The 13,251-nt window shown below is 56.5% G+C and overlaps 1 protein-coding gene across 1 annotated transcript; it reads left to right on the top strand.

The window, feature by feature from the left end:
• Positions 1 to 465: 465 nt before the first annotated feature.
• LHFPL4 (LHFPL tetraspan subfamily member 4) lies at positions 466 to 12,581 on the top strand. Its single transcript, XM_059856589.1, has 4 exons — positions 466 to 940; positions 9,989 to 10,225; positions 10,408 to 10,424; positions 10,786 to 12,581. The coding sequence occupies exons 1-4, from the start codon at positions 535 to 537 to the stop codon at positions 10,792 to 10,794; spliced, it is 669 nt and encodes a 222-aa protein (XP_059712572.1). The 5' UTR covers positions 466 to 534; the 3' UTR covers positions 10,795 to 12,581.
• Positions 12,582 to 13,251: the final 670 nt, after the last annotated feature.

The following is a 13,251-nucleotide window of genomic DNA, read 5'->3' as shown; positions in this document are numbered from 1 at the left end:
ACCTTCCAGCACTTATCGGAGCCATGCCCCGGCGCTACCCCGGGTGGGGTCGGTCCGGGGAACGGTCCTGCCGGACCGGGGGAGAGGAACGGGCCCGGCGACCCGAGCCGAGCCAAGCCGAGTGGATGCGAGCCGAACCGAGACGAGCCCGTCGCTCGGCCGAGCCCGAGGCGAGCGCAGCAGAAGGCGGCGGAGCGGTCCGATCCCCGGGGGGAGGGCTCGGAGGATCTCGGTTCGGCTCGGGCTCGGCTGGGCTCTGGCTGGGCTGGGCTGGACGGGGCTGGACTGGGCCCGGCCGGGCTCGAGCCCGGGCTCGGTTGGGCTCGGCTCCGCAGTGGCGGGGGGGCGCACGGCCGCGCGCGCGCGGCGGGAGCGCGCGGGGCGCAGAGGCGGCAGCCAAGATGGCGGCGCGGGTGTCGCAGGGCCCGGCAGCCCGCGGGCGCTCTTAGGCCGCGGCCCCCCCGCCCCGCCGACCCCGGGCGGGCTCCTCGCCTCCCCGGCCCCTCCCGCCCTCCGGCAGCGGCGGCCGGCAGGATGCTGCCCTCGCAGGAAGCCTCCAAGCTGTACCATGACAACTACGTGCGGAACTCGCGCGCCATCGGCGTGCTCTGGGCCATCTTCACCATCTGCTTCGCCATCATCAACGTGGTGGTCTTCATCCAGCCCTACTGGGTGGGCGACAGCGTTAACACGCCCAAGCCCGGGTACTTCGGGCTGTTCCACTACTGCGTGGGCAGCGGGCTGGCGGGCCGGGAGCTGTCGTGCCGCGGCTCCTTCACCGACTTCAGCACCATCCCCTCGGGCGCCTTCCAGGCGGCTGCGTTCTTCGTGCTGCTCTCCATGGTCCTGACGCTGGGCTGCATCACCTGCTTCGCCCTGTTCTTCTTCTGCAACACCGCCACCGTCTACAAGATCTGCGCCTGGATGCAGCTGCTGGCAGGTACACACCGGCACCGGGAACCACCGGCACCGGGAACACCGGCCTGCCCCGGGCCTGGCGGCGGGGAGGGGTGGGGAGAATGTGGGCAGCGCTGAGCATGCGGCACCCGGGGAACCCCCGACAGTGGTAGTGGGGTCCCTGGCTACAGGGAACAGCAAGGTTGCTCAAGGAAGCTGGGCTGAGTCCAAACACTGCAGGGCCGTGGATCCAGGATCCAGCCCCACAGTTTCTTGGGACACCTAGGCCAGGTTCTAGTGCTGACAGATGAGGAGGAATGGGCACCTGTCTGGGGCACTGGCACCGAGGGCTCCCTGGTATCCCCTGGCCACAAGGAACACGAGGGCTGCTCCAGAAAGCTGGGCTGGGTACAGGTACTGTGTATCCATAGGGCATCCCAGACAGGAGCTGGCCCTAGGACTTGTCCCTAGGACAAGCCGGCTAGGCACTGGCACTGACAGAGCACCACAAACAGGTGCTGCCTCTAGGCACTGGCACCTGGGTCTCCCCAGACAGAGGTTGGCCACAGGGAACATTGGGATCGCTCAAGGAAGCTGGACAGGTACAAGCACTGTAGGGCCATGGGTCTTCTAGCCAAGAAATGTCCTCAGGACACTCCGGAGCTTCTTGGGACATCCAGACCTGGCACTGGCACCAGGGATGGTCACACCTGTTTGGGGCACTGAAGCCTGGGATTCCCCAGGCAAGGTCTGACCCCAGGGAAACATAAGGCTCCCTGGGACACAGCCAGAGAGCTGGATCAGGGACCCACCTCAGGTGACTCCAGAACAGGCACTGACCCTGGGACACCTGGGCAGTCTGGACAGTCTGGACTCCCAGGATATCCTGGGCTAGGGACCCACCTTGGGGCACTTCAGTACACTTCAGTCACACTAGCATTGGGACACCCTGCAACATGGCCTAGGACACACTGGATCAGTCCCCTGAATCCCTGGGGATTCAGACACCCCAGCACACTCCACATCAGGGACTAGCCTCCCTATCAACCCCAGAGATGTGGGATTGTCCTCAAGAGATAGTCACTTTAGGGGAACACTCAGCCCCCAAACACTGGAAGAAGCCCATGCATGGATCCCCCATCCCTGTAAAAGCACCCTTCAGCTCCCCCTTACAGATATACTGTACCCAGGCCCCCTCTCTCCTGCATCATGAAAGGGCTGTGAGGACAGGCCTCTCCCAGCTCTCTCCAGTGCTTCCCACAGAGGTACACCATACTTTTCCCTTGATGTCTCCCCAGACATGACCCCTCAAGCCCAGTAATTAACCCCCACCAAAAGTGACCCTCTCTATAGATCCTCCTTAGGTCCTTCCACAAATGAAACCCCACTGTAGCTGTACCCCAAGACCCTCACAGACTCACTCCTCAAAGTGACACTGTACAATAACCCAGACCTTTCCCCAGAAAGGGACCTGATGCCTATATTGATAGGGATCCCAAGTATCCCCTTATGCACAGATTTCCCAGGTGTCCTCACACAGGGTCTGTCCTTTTGGGAGAAAGATCCTTAAGAATGATGTTGAACTTCCCTTGGTAGCAAGACCCTTCACTTCCTTCTCTGCACAGTTTTACATTTTACCAGGTGTGGGCAAACACTTATTCTCCACTGCACACTAAGTGTGAATAGACCTAGAGCTTCCACTGGAAGGACCTACAGTGCCCCTTATTCCTAATGGAAGGACCCCATTCATCCCCTCTGTGAGAAGGGCTCCAGTCCTTGATGTGGAAGGATACAGCCCCTCTGTGTGAGGACCTTTAAGCTAGCCCAGCTCTTCCCTTACAGCTGGAGGGCTGGAAAGCCTGACCTCCCCTCACCCAGATCAGGACCACAGCCAGACCTAGAACTGCCTTGGCTTATCAGAAAATTCCCTCATCTTTAATTTTCCCCGTCCTGAAGATTTATCAGTTTAAAGCAAGCTCAGGGCCCAAATCCTACCGATTGTCGGCAGCTTAATCAAGTGGCGTGGAGTGCCCAGCTGCTACTGCTGCACAGGGAGCTGTGTGGCAGAGGGCACAGCACTGGAGGCAGCTCTGGGTCTTCTCCCCAGTGCCTCCTGTCCTGTCCTGCCTCCGATTTGGGTGGCCATGACAGCACTTTGCTGTTGCCACCTCTGGGTACTCTTCACCTTGTGCTGGGGCTTGTCCTTGGTCACACTTTGCACCTTGTAATTACACGTGTTGCTGACAACTGCACTTGTGAGAACCCTGACTGCTCAGCTCAGTGGGGCCATGGCCCCAGCCAGCCCAGGGTGGCTTGGAGCTCTCCCAGAGCAGCATGGCTCCATGGCTTCTCTGTTGGGGAAAGTCCAAGGCACCATTAATAGAGAGTGGCCCTCCACCCTACCCTGAGACAGGACAGCATGAGAGAGCTGCTCTCCTACAGGACAGGCTGATGTTCCCGTTAGAGAGGGCTTGGATGCGGAGGTGGTGGTGTGATGTGTCCCAGCAAGAGAGTCTTGTCTGGCAGGGGTCAGGCAGGGCTGAACTTCCCTGGGAATGTCTGAGGCAGCCACAGGTGGATGTGTTACCTTGTGCATGGAGAAAGAGCTGCCATGACCTATGAAGAGAGTGCCATAGGCCAGATCTTACTGCAGGGACATAGCCTGATGCAGGTTCTGACACATCACTATGGCAAACTTTAGAGATTCACCTGGCTGGGAAGTCGGAGGATTCTGTCAGAGCAGAGAGTTTGTAGGAGCAGAGAAGGAAAGGAAATGCCTCCTGCCTCAGTGAGGGTTTATCTGAAGAAGGACTTGCCCTACTACAGCAGAAGGAACTGTGAGGCCCAAAGTCTCTTGGTCTCCCTGGTGAAAGCCAGGTGAGGCAAGTGATGGGCAGAGAGATGGAGCAGAGGTGTCCCCACCCCATCCCCGTGGGATGGCTGGTGCAGAGTAAAGGGCTGCTGATTGTGGGCATGGATGGACTCTTCAGAGGAGAAAAACCAAGTGCAGGAATGTGGGGGAGGAGGATGAGGAATTCAGGATCTCTTTGAAAAAACAAAAAACCCAACCAACTTTAAATCATCGACGTCTAATTAGTGGACAACAATCAAGGCAGGGTTTAATTAGAGCTTGACAGGAAGCTCCAGCTCAAAAGCCACTGCCCCCCTAGGAAGAAACTGGATCTAATTAAGAGGAAAGACTCTGCTTTATCGCAAATTGAAATGTGGCCATCTGCCCTGTTCAAAATCCCAGTAACGCAAAACCGGCGATTTTGCTAAATCCTTCTGTTATAAAACCAGAGATGGGCCTTTAATATGAGCACGTCAACCACTGTATGACTGACAGCACCTGATGTCACCCCAATACTCCAAATTAGCAGAGGAGCACCTTCAGAAAGTTCCATGGGATGATGCTTGAAGAGAAATGGGCTGTGAGGGTGATTCCCCTTTGGGATTTGTCTGCAGGAAATCAGAGCGTAGGAATACACCACCACCAGGCCACCCAGGAGCAGCCTGAGCATTTCCTCTGATTCCCCAATACTCTGCTGTGGCATAAGACACAGACACTCACCCTGTGAGTTTACTCTGAGCTTTGAACAAAGTTGTCCTGGTGCCCAGCACTAATGCCCCTCAAGACAGCCCAGCCACCTCTGTGAGACACTGCATCCATGTGCCTCCCATCAGGATGATTACCCCAAGTGGTAGCCAGGGTTGCTTCTAGAGGGTCTTTGGTTTTATACTTAGAGTCTATTGAGGGTCAAAAGAGGCAGCCAGCTGAGCACACCATCCTGCTTCCATGGAAGAATTGTCTGGCCACATTTTAAGGTGTTTCCCTGTGCTCCAGGTCCAGCAGTCAGTGTGGTGAGACCTTCACACTCCCTCCCTTAGGGATACATAACACATGGGGTGCCTTCCCATCTGAGGTCATGCTTTTAGCCTTAGGGCTAGGCTTTGTCTTTATCAGTGGCATTTTGGCATTGATTGTGCCATGTCCAGCCACTTTTCCTGATGAAGAATGTGGTGATACATATCCATCTGAGCTCTTTTCTCCTTTAGGAGACTCCCTTCAGAGCTACACTCACCTCTTGGATGGGCCCTTCCAAGGCCTGAGAGCAGAGGCAGGTCCCTGAGCAGGGCTTCATCTTCTGCACCTCAGCTGTGTTTGCCACTGTCCGAGTGGAGATCCCTTGTATGGCATGGTTTTGGTATATCCGTGGAGAGGAGTAATGAGGGAATTGTTGCCAGCTGCTGGGCTGAGCATGGTGGAGCTGTGTGGCGGTGTGGCCTCCAGCCCCAAGGGAAAGCACGATCTGGCCTGGGTGAGTGCTAAAGCCCCAAGACCCTCCCTGGTTCTGGCAGCAATGCAGTGGCTCTGTTGAACCACATCAGGACAGGCTCATCATCCTGACTGTGACTTGCTGGAGACCCAAGTCCTTTCAGAGACTTTGAGGTTTCAAAATATTGTTTTCATGGATATAAAAGTCATTCATTGAAATTCTTTATGAAAAAATATGAGGCAGATACAATTGCTGCAAACTGGCTTGGAGTGTAACAGGGACAGCTGCTGAGCGTGAGACTGCCCAGGGAGGTTGTGGGGGTCTCTGTCTCTGGAGTCATTCAAAACCCATCTGGACACGTTCTTGTATCACCTGCTCTAGATGACCCTTGGCAAGAGGGTTGGACTAAATGATCTCCAGAGGTCCCTTCCAACCTTAACTATCCTGTGACTCCGCGGTTTATCCTCAGGCCTTTTCTCTGTCAAAGGGAGAATATTTCCCGTAAATTAACCACTTCCACCTGCTGACCTTGCAGCAAAAAATAACAACACTGCTAAAACCCTCAGCATTTGCTGAATTACTGCCTTCTGGACCCCCAGAAAAGCTTTCCTGAACATTCCCCTCTTTTTCCCCTACCATTCAGGTCTTGCAGAGGGGACAGGAGCAGGGCTGCAGCCCATCCCTTGCATCCGTGCAGCGCCGTGTGCTCCGCAGCCGCCGCCGCGGGGTTTGCGCGGCAGCGCAGCCCTCCCGTGGCGGCTCTTAATGTGCCTGGGTACGCGCGGGGAGGGGCTGAGCCGGGCGTCTCGGAGCCGCTCGTGTCCTGGAGCTTACATCCCTGAACTGTTGTTCCAGATAAAGTAACTGTCAGTTCTGATTCATACAAACTCATAACTCTATTCTGAATCCTGCTGATTTTTTGGCACAAAAACAGCCTGTGGAGCAAAACGCCGTAAGGGAGCTCGTGTCTGTGTAAATGGCCGGTGCTCGTCGTCCAGAGCACGCTGCCCTTAGTGTTGATTTATTTTTGAGGGATTTCAGTTTTTAGGGTGAGGAGGGGGGACTGTGTTTGTCCCCTTTCCTTTTGGTGCTTAGCTCTCAGGAGGTTTTCTGGTGAAAAGCAGCCACTCTAGACCCCAACAGCACAGCCCAGCCCCAGTTCCCCAGGGTTTTTGGACGTGCTGTTCCCACGCCAGTTTTAAAAGCCCTTTTTGGATCCAGTGGTTGGTGGTTTTCCCCCATTAACCTCACATCTTCCCGTTTGTGTGTTCTCTGGTGGTGTGATGCTCTGGGGGAGGTCGCATCTCAGCTGCAGGGCATGTCCTGAGCTCCTTCCACCCATGGCAGACAGAAGCAGTAAAAGCCAGTTTTCATTCACACCTGCAGACTAAACTAGACAGAAAAGTAATTTAAAAAATCAGGTTTTAATCCTGTTGTAACAGCTGCTCAGGACAGGGGCAGTGGTACTCAGCAAACATGGGGGTTACTCAGACAGTCCAAATTAGCTAAATGCACCTTGCACCAAGAGATGTTGTCCTGCCAGGAGGAGCCTCCTCTTTCTGCTCAAATCCTGCTTCAGTGTTGCAGCCTGAGTCATAACATTGCATTCCCTTTGATTAATTTATTTTGTGAGGATATCAAAAACCCTTGAGATGCCCATGTTTTTTCTAACGGACCTTGACCAAGGGAGCACTGAGGAGTGAGAAGCCATGAACCAGCTGTAAAGCCAAGAAATGCCAGCTTTATGGGGTCAGAGCCCCACCCCCAGCAGGATCATCCTCCCTCTGCATGCACTTTGTCCCAGGGATCACTGAATGGCTGCTCTCAAAACTGTCTTTACAACTGGAAAAACGCTAGGAAAGGGAGTTGGAGCCCAGGGCCTAGGGGCAGGATGGCAGCTGTGCGGTGTGACAGACCAGCCAGCCATTCTTGGTGCCACTGACAGTGGCACCACAGGCTCAGAAGAACAGGAATTAAAAGCAAAATGGACAGGAGTTGGGTTATTTTTTCCTCTTTTAATAGTGGCTCTTCATAGGGGTCATCAACTGGTGCTTTTCTTGTGGTTGCAAGGCATAGAAATTCGCTACTTTAAACAAAATCCAAGGTTTTCCTGCAGGTCTGCAAGGGGTCTTGGGGCATTTGGAGGTAGGTGCTGGCAGAACGATGCCAGAAGGATGGGCAGAATGGGGTCAGAGGAAGAGCCTTGACCCCACATCCCTCAGACCTGTTGGAGAGGCCAGCACCGAGGCCTGTGGACTGTGTGGGCATCCCCTCCTTGTTCTTGCTCCATTTTTCAAAGTCACTCCTTGCTGCAGGCACGGGAAGGTGTTTCCAGGACACTGGGCGGCCTGTGGAGTGCAAAAAAGGGAATTGCTTGTGACAGAGCAGAGGACTTGGCTTGCTGCTGGGGACGTGTAGGGCAGATGGGAAGAGGAAAGCACTGAGCTGCTCTTCACCAGGAGACCACCTGCCTTCAGTAGCACAGCCACTTCCTAGGGAGCTGTAGAGCAGTGAGGGGTTTTTGGGAAGAGGCCAGTCACCCTCAGGCAGAGGCATTTGGGTGTGTGTGGTGACTTGGGCACACACCTCTGCCCAGTAGTAAATTTGGTGTTTAATTCTGTCAAATGGGCTGTAAGGTCATGGGCAGAGATCCTGCACCTGCTTAGTGGGACAGGGCACAGTGGGACTGCACCCTTTGCCCTGGTGCAGTACGGAGCAGGCACATGGGGATGAGAGGGATCAGAACAAGCAGACTCAGGCTGGAGCCAGGCAGTGTCCTGGCAGTGGCCATCACTGCACATCCTCCATGACTGCCCTGTGATAACCCATGACACAAGTGTCTCCCACACCTTTTTGAGCCACCCTACTTCTGCCTTAAACCCTGTCTCTCATGTCCTCCATGAGTGCTGTGGCATCACTGCCTGTCCTGCCGTGTTTGGTACCTGCAGATGTCCTGGGAGACCCTCTCACCTGTGGTGTTTTCAGAGCAGTGAGCTCTTGGCAGGCTTCTACTTTATCTGGGCAGCTGGACCCACCTTTACCCTGAATAATAGCTCAGGAAAGCAGAGGACATGACACAATCCAGGGACAGACCCAGGGGCTGCTGTTCTGCTCCTGTAAAGGACTGGCTGAGGGTTGTGCACAAAGGTTGGGAGCCTGCCCAAGCCCTTGTTGGTGTAGGTAAAATTGGTGCCTGATTTTTCAACTCATAATTGCCTACTGTCTTGGGCACAGCCCCTGTTCTCCTTTGGGCCAAGAGTGGCTGTTGCTGAGGTCTGCTGCCCACCCAGGCAGCTGGAGCTGCTGCTTTCTGTGCTTTCCCCCAGCCTCACTGTGTACCTGTGGTCCTTTCCTCCTCTATGATTTCAGCAGATTTCTTACAACTGTGCCCATTTCCAGGCTGGGTTGTGCCAGCCTGAGCAGTGCTGTGGGGGTAAATCCACCCCTTGCTGGGGATTGTCACAGAGCACCTTAGTTTGTTTCACAGCTACACTGCACTGGGAGCTCAGAGGATCCTAAAATCCTCTTAGCATCTCTGCTTTCACAGGAACAATCCCTGGCAAAGGTCTGCTGCACCTGATCCCCTTTAATTCAGGCCCTCAGCTGAATTAATTCCATCCTATTCCAAGGTGCCCAGGTCAGCACCAGTCCAGGCTGCTCCTCACCATTTACCACACAGTGCATGGCATTAGTGCTGATTGTGTTTCCTTGCAGAGGGATGGTTTTGGGTTGGCCCAGTCCCAGACAGGCTGTGCTTGGCTGGGAGTCCCTGATGATGATGTGCTGGAGACACCAGCTTGGCTCTGTGCAGCTGTGAGGTGCTGGGGTGGCACCAGGGCTGTGCATTGCAGTAAATCAGCATGCAGGGCTTGCCACTGTCCACAGACACTTTTACCAAGGGGGTTTGCTATGTGTGTGGAGGAGTCAGAGGCCAGGCACAGGCTGCTACATGACATTGTGTGCCAGCGTCCCTGTCCTTTCCTGGGTGCAGTGTGATGCCCTGCAGGCACTTGCCTCCCTCCTGGGATTTCCCTTCCCCATAGAAAGCAGTGCAAAACACATGCTAGCACTCAGAAAGCTCATGCCAGACTGCCAGCTGCCTGCCTGCAGGGTGTTTGCTGAAAGGGATGGAGAGAGAACTTTTAACTGGTGTGGGCACAAGCCTCTTGCTTCTTCCTTAACTCAGGGCAAAAGTACCTGCAGGGCACCGCAGCCAACATCATTACTATTTTTAGCTTTTCCAGCTGATATGGGGTGAGGAGCTTTTGTACTTGCTGTAGTCAGAAAAAGTCACCTCCTTACCTTGATAGTTACAGGCTTTGTCTTGGCATTTCCATCCCTGTGTTCCCTGATGTCTCCTTGCTCAGCACATAGTGTGCTGGGTGGAGGCCTGCTGGGAAGGTGACCCCTCCGGGAGTGGTACTTGCAGGCTGTGGGGTGGTCAGGTGTGGGGGCTCCTGGGGATGCCAGTCCTCTCCACAGGCAGCATCCCTGCCCACAGTGCACCAGTAGCTCCTGCCCACATGCAGGGAGCTTGTAGTGATGAGGAAAGCCCGTGGGCAGCCACCGATCCTGTGGCTGATGCTGGTAGAAATCAAGAGCCTGAAGTCCCTATTTGTGCGTGGGCCAGGTTTGGGACAGCCAAAAATGCAGTTGAGGCAGTGGTGGCTGTCACCTGCCACGTTGCCGGGCTGTCATGGGGCCAAGGTGGGCTCTCTGCCAGACATGGGCTGCACTCATGTACTGACTGGGGGGCTCAGCACCAGCACTGCCACTCTTGTCTCTGATGCTTCCTCCTCCTCTCCCTCTTGCAGCGCTCTGCCTGGTGCTGGGCTGCATGATCTTTCCCGATGGCTGGGATGCAGAGACCATACGGGACATGTGTGGGGAGAAGACAGGGAAGTACTCCCTGGGCGACTGCTCTGTACGCTGGGCTTATATCCTGGCTATCATTGGCATCCTCAATGCCCTTATCCTTTCCTTCCTGGCCTTTGTTCTCGGCAACCGGCAGAACGACCTGCTGCACGAGGAGCTCAAGACAGAGAGCAAAGGTCAGCACATGCTGCTGGGTGGATCCTGGGTGGGAGCAGCCTGGGGGGCTTGGCCCCTCTGGCAGCTTGGCAAGGGTGCCATAGGCTTAACTGCCACCTACAAGGCAAGCCAGGCTGGGCAGGGTGGGAGGGAGCTGCTGAGCCTCTGCCCTGCCTGACCTCTCTCCCTTCTGTTTCCACAGATTTTGTTGGCACTGCGGTAAGCCATGAGTGTCACTGTCCTGTCCCCTGTCCCTCTGTGTTGTCTCTGGGTGTGACTGTGCTTGGTGTCTGTGTGACATGGGATGGGATGGGATGGGATGGGATGGGATGGGATGGGATGGGATGGGATGGGATGGGATGGGATGGGATGGGATGGGATGGGATGGGATGGGATGGGATGGGATGGGATGGGGGACCCTGGCTGTGCAGGCAGCAGGGCTGTGCACAATGAGGAAGGGAGGCAGCAGAGACAGGGTGGCAGGGATGGGGACAGGCATATGCCTGGCACATGCAAGTAGCACGATAATTCAGTAAGACCCGCCCAAGCCCATCCCCAACCTGCTGTGCTTTCCCTGCAGAGGATATAAGGCCGACCATCCGCAGCAGGACCCTCTTCCCATGGCCAGCAGCCTGGGCGCTCCCTCCCTGTCCTGCCCTTCATTTGCTGCCAGCGGCCACAGAGCGTCCCGCGCCGCCCTCCGGGCCCCGGTGCCCGTGCCAGGGATGCGCCAGCCGCCCGCCGCATCCATGGCCACCTCCATGTCCACGCCGGCACCACCATCCCACGCACCCTGCCAGCTCCGTACTCACCGCTGCCTGCGGGCTGCCGCCGGGGGAGGATGCCTCAAACCCGCTTTGTTCAAGAACAGAATCCAGCTGCGGTTTTGTTTCAAGGAAAAAACAGTCTTGGAGTTTTTAACAGATTTCTACATCCCCAGGACTCCTGACCTGCTGCCTCCCACCCGAACGCGCACCCAGTGACGCCCCGTGCCGGCTGCTCCGGGTCCCGGACCCCTCCCCACTCCCATTTTGTACAGCTCCGTGATCCTGTCTCCACAGCCAGGGGACCTGGTGGCCGAGATGGGGCCCAACCCCTACTTTTACATGTAAATTCATATTCTCTAAACAGGGTAAAGTGACTCGAGCCCCCTCTCCCCCCGCTCCGGGAGTCCAGCCCAGGACATGGTGTTTCCTGGTGCGTGGCTTGGGCCGCAGGCTGCTGCTCGCTCCCCTCAGCATGGGGACCGCAGGGGCCTTGCTGCTGCCGGCCGTGGGACACCCGACTCGCGCCGCTGTTGAATGTAAGCCCTGGTAAGTGGGAGCAGCTGAACATGCAAAACCCCCGGGCGGGCACAGGAGGACCCCCCCGCCAAGACCCCTCCCCGAGCCGGCCGCGGGCTGTTGCCAAACGCCTTCCCTCCCCATCCCCATACGGTGCTTTATCTCCACTGGTGACAGCAAGGCTTTCCCTGCCGCACGGCACGGCCGGGTGTACCTGAGCACTCCTGTACCCACCCGGCCTCCTGGCTGTACCTCGCTGGCCCGTAGTGATGGCGTGCGGGGAGCTGGTGGCTGCTGCCCCGGGCAGCGCCGCCGGCCTCCGAGGCCCACACACAGCACCCGAGAGCCGACACCCGGCACGGGTGGCTGCAGCCTGGCTGTGGCTCTGCTGGCCAGACCAGCGTGTATGTGGGCTTCCCCCGGCCACAGGGGCTTGTGTCACCACAGCCCTTGCAATGCAATAAAGTCCTCAGCACTGGCCGTGTCTCAGTGCGAGCAGCTGGGGCTCCTTGCAGGGCCCAGGGCAGGGCACCCAGGGGCTTGTTGGAGCCCTGGCAGAGCTGGACCGAGACACTGGGCAAGGCCAGGGAGCAGGCGAGTGGGAGCAGGGAGCAGAGTGGGACCACAGTCCTGGGATGGGACCACGGAGTGTGGAGGCTGCTGGGGGATGGCAGTGAAGGGCTCTGCAGGACCCAGCGCCTCACCAGGCACCAAGGGGCAGGCTGGAGCAGGTAAGTGGTGCCCTAAGGCCCTGCGGGGTGGCGGTGGGGGATGGAGCTGAGCCGAAACACCATCTGGGAGCCAAAGCCACCCGGGATGGAGTGCGTGCCAGCACTCCTGCCAGTGCCCTCTGCCAGCCATGAGCCCAGCAGTGCCCACATCCCTCTGACAGCTGCCCCCCAGAATGAGGTCAACGGGAACTCGCAGCGCCTGGGTCTTGCCAGCTTGAGAGTGCTGTTGCCAGATGAATTGGAAAAACAAACCAAGAAAATCAGTGGAGAAAGGAATACAGTAGCTGTAATATATCTGTATTTTAGTACAAAGTTTGATACAGTGTTTCACAAAACCTTATTGAAAAATATAATTCAAACCAGATGAGCTCCGAGCCCTGTGTTGTGCGGAGGGTTGGGATGGGTTCCTCCTGGCCATCACCAAAGGAGGTGGGAGGCCAAAGAAGCTCCTGTGAGTGTCTTGAGCTGTGGTGGGGAACCTACCCGGCAGCCTGCGGAGCTGAGCCTCCACTCACATGGGCTGGCACACAACGAGGGGCTCTGGCCAGAGGGAGTCTCCAGAGAAAGGGTCTGTCCCACAGACAAAGCAGGGGATGGAGCAGGATCTCATCCATCCCAAGGAGCCTTTGAACCAGTCCCTTCTGCCTGTCCACAGTGCACGATGAGTGGTCTGTCAGCTCACTGACTAACACAGACTGATAGGAAAAGCCATGAAATTAATCAAAAAACTCCTGAAATTCATCAAATTCCAGTGTCTTGATGGAAAAAAACTACATGGCCAGTCAGTTTAATGGCATGCTCTGGTAGAGGAGTGGGGAGAGCATTCCAGGCTGTGTGAGGGCAACATGGGGAGCTCTGGGACTTGCAGAGAGCTTTGGCCAGGTCTGGCTCCCCTGGTGTGGGGGACACAGCCCAGGTGAGCCCTGCAGATGGCAGAAGAGCAGGGTTGGTGGTACCCACAGTTGCTTTCAGGGAAGGAGTAGTGGAGATGGAGCCACTCTTTTCGGGTACACAAAGGGACATGAACCATGA

The sequence above is a fragment of the Haemorhous mexicanus genome, chromosome 11, assembly GCF_027477595.1.
Source record: "Haemorhous mexicanus isolate bHaeMex1 chromosome 11, bHaeMex1.pri, whole genome shotgun sequence".
NCBI classification, from domain to species: Eukaryota; Metazoa; Chordata; class Aves; order Passeriformes; family Fringillidae; genus Haemorhous; species Haemorhous mexicanus.
This window is presented reverse-complemented; position numbering and strand designations above follow the sequence as displayed.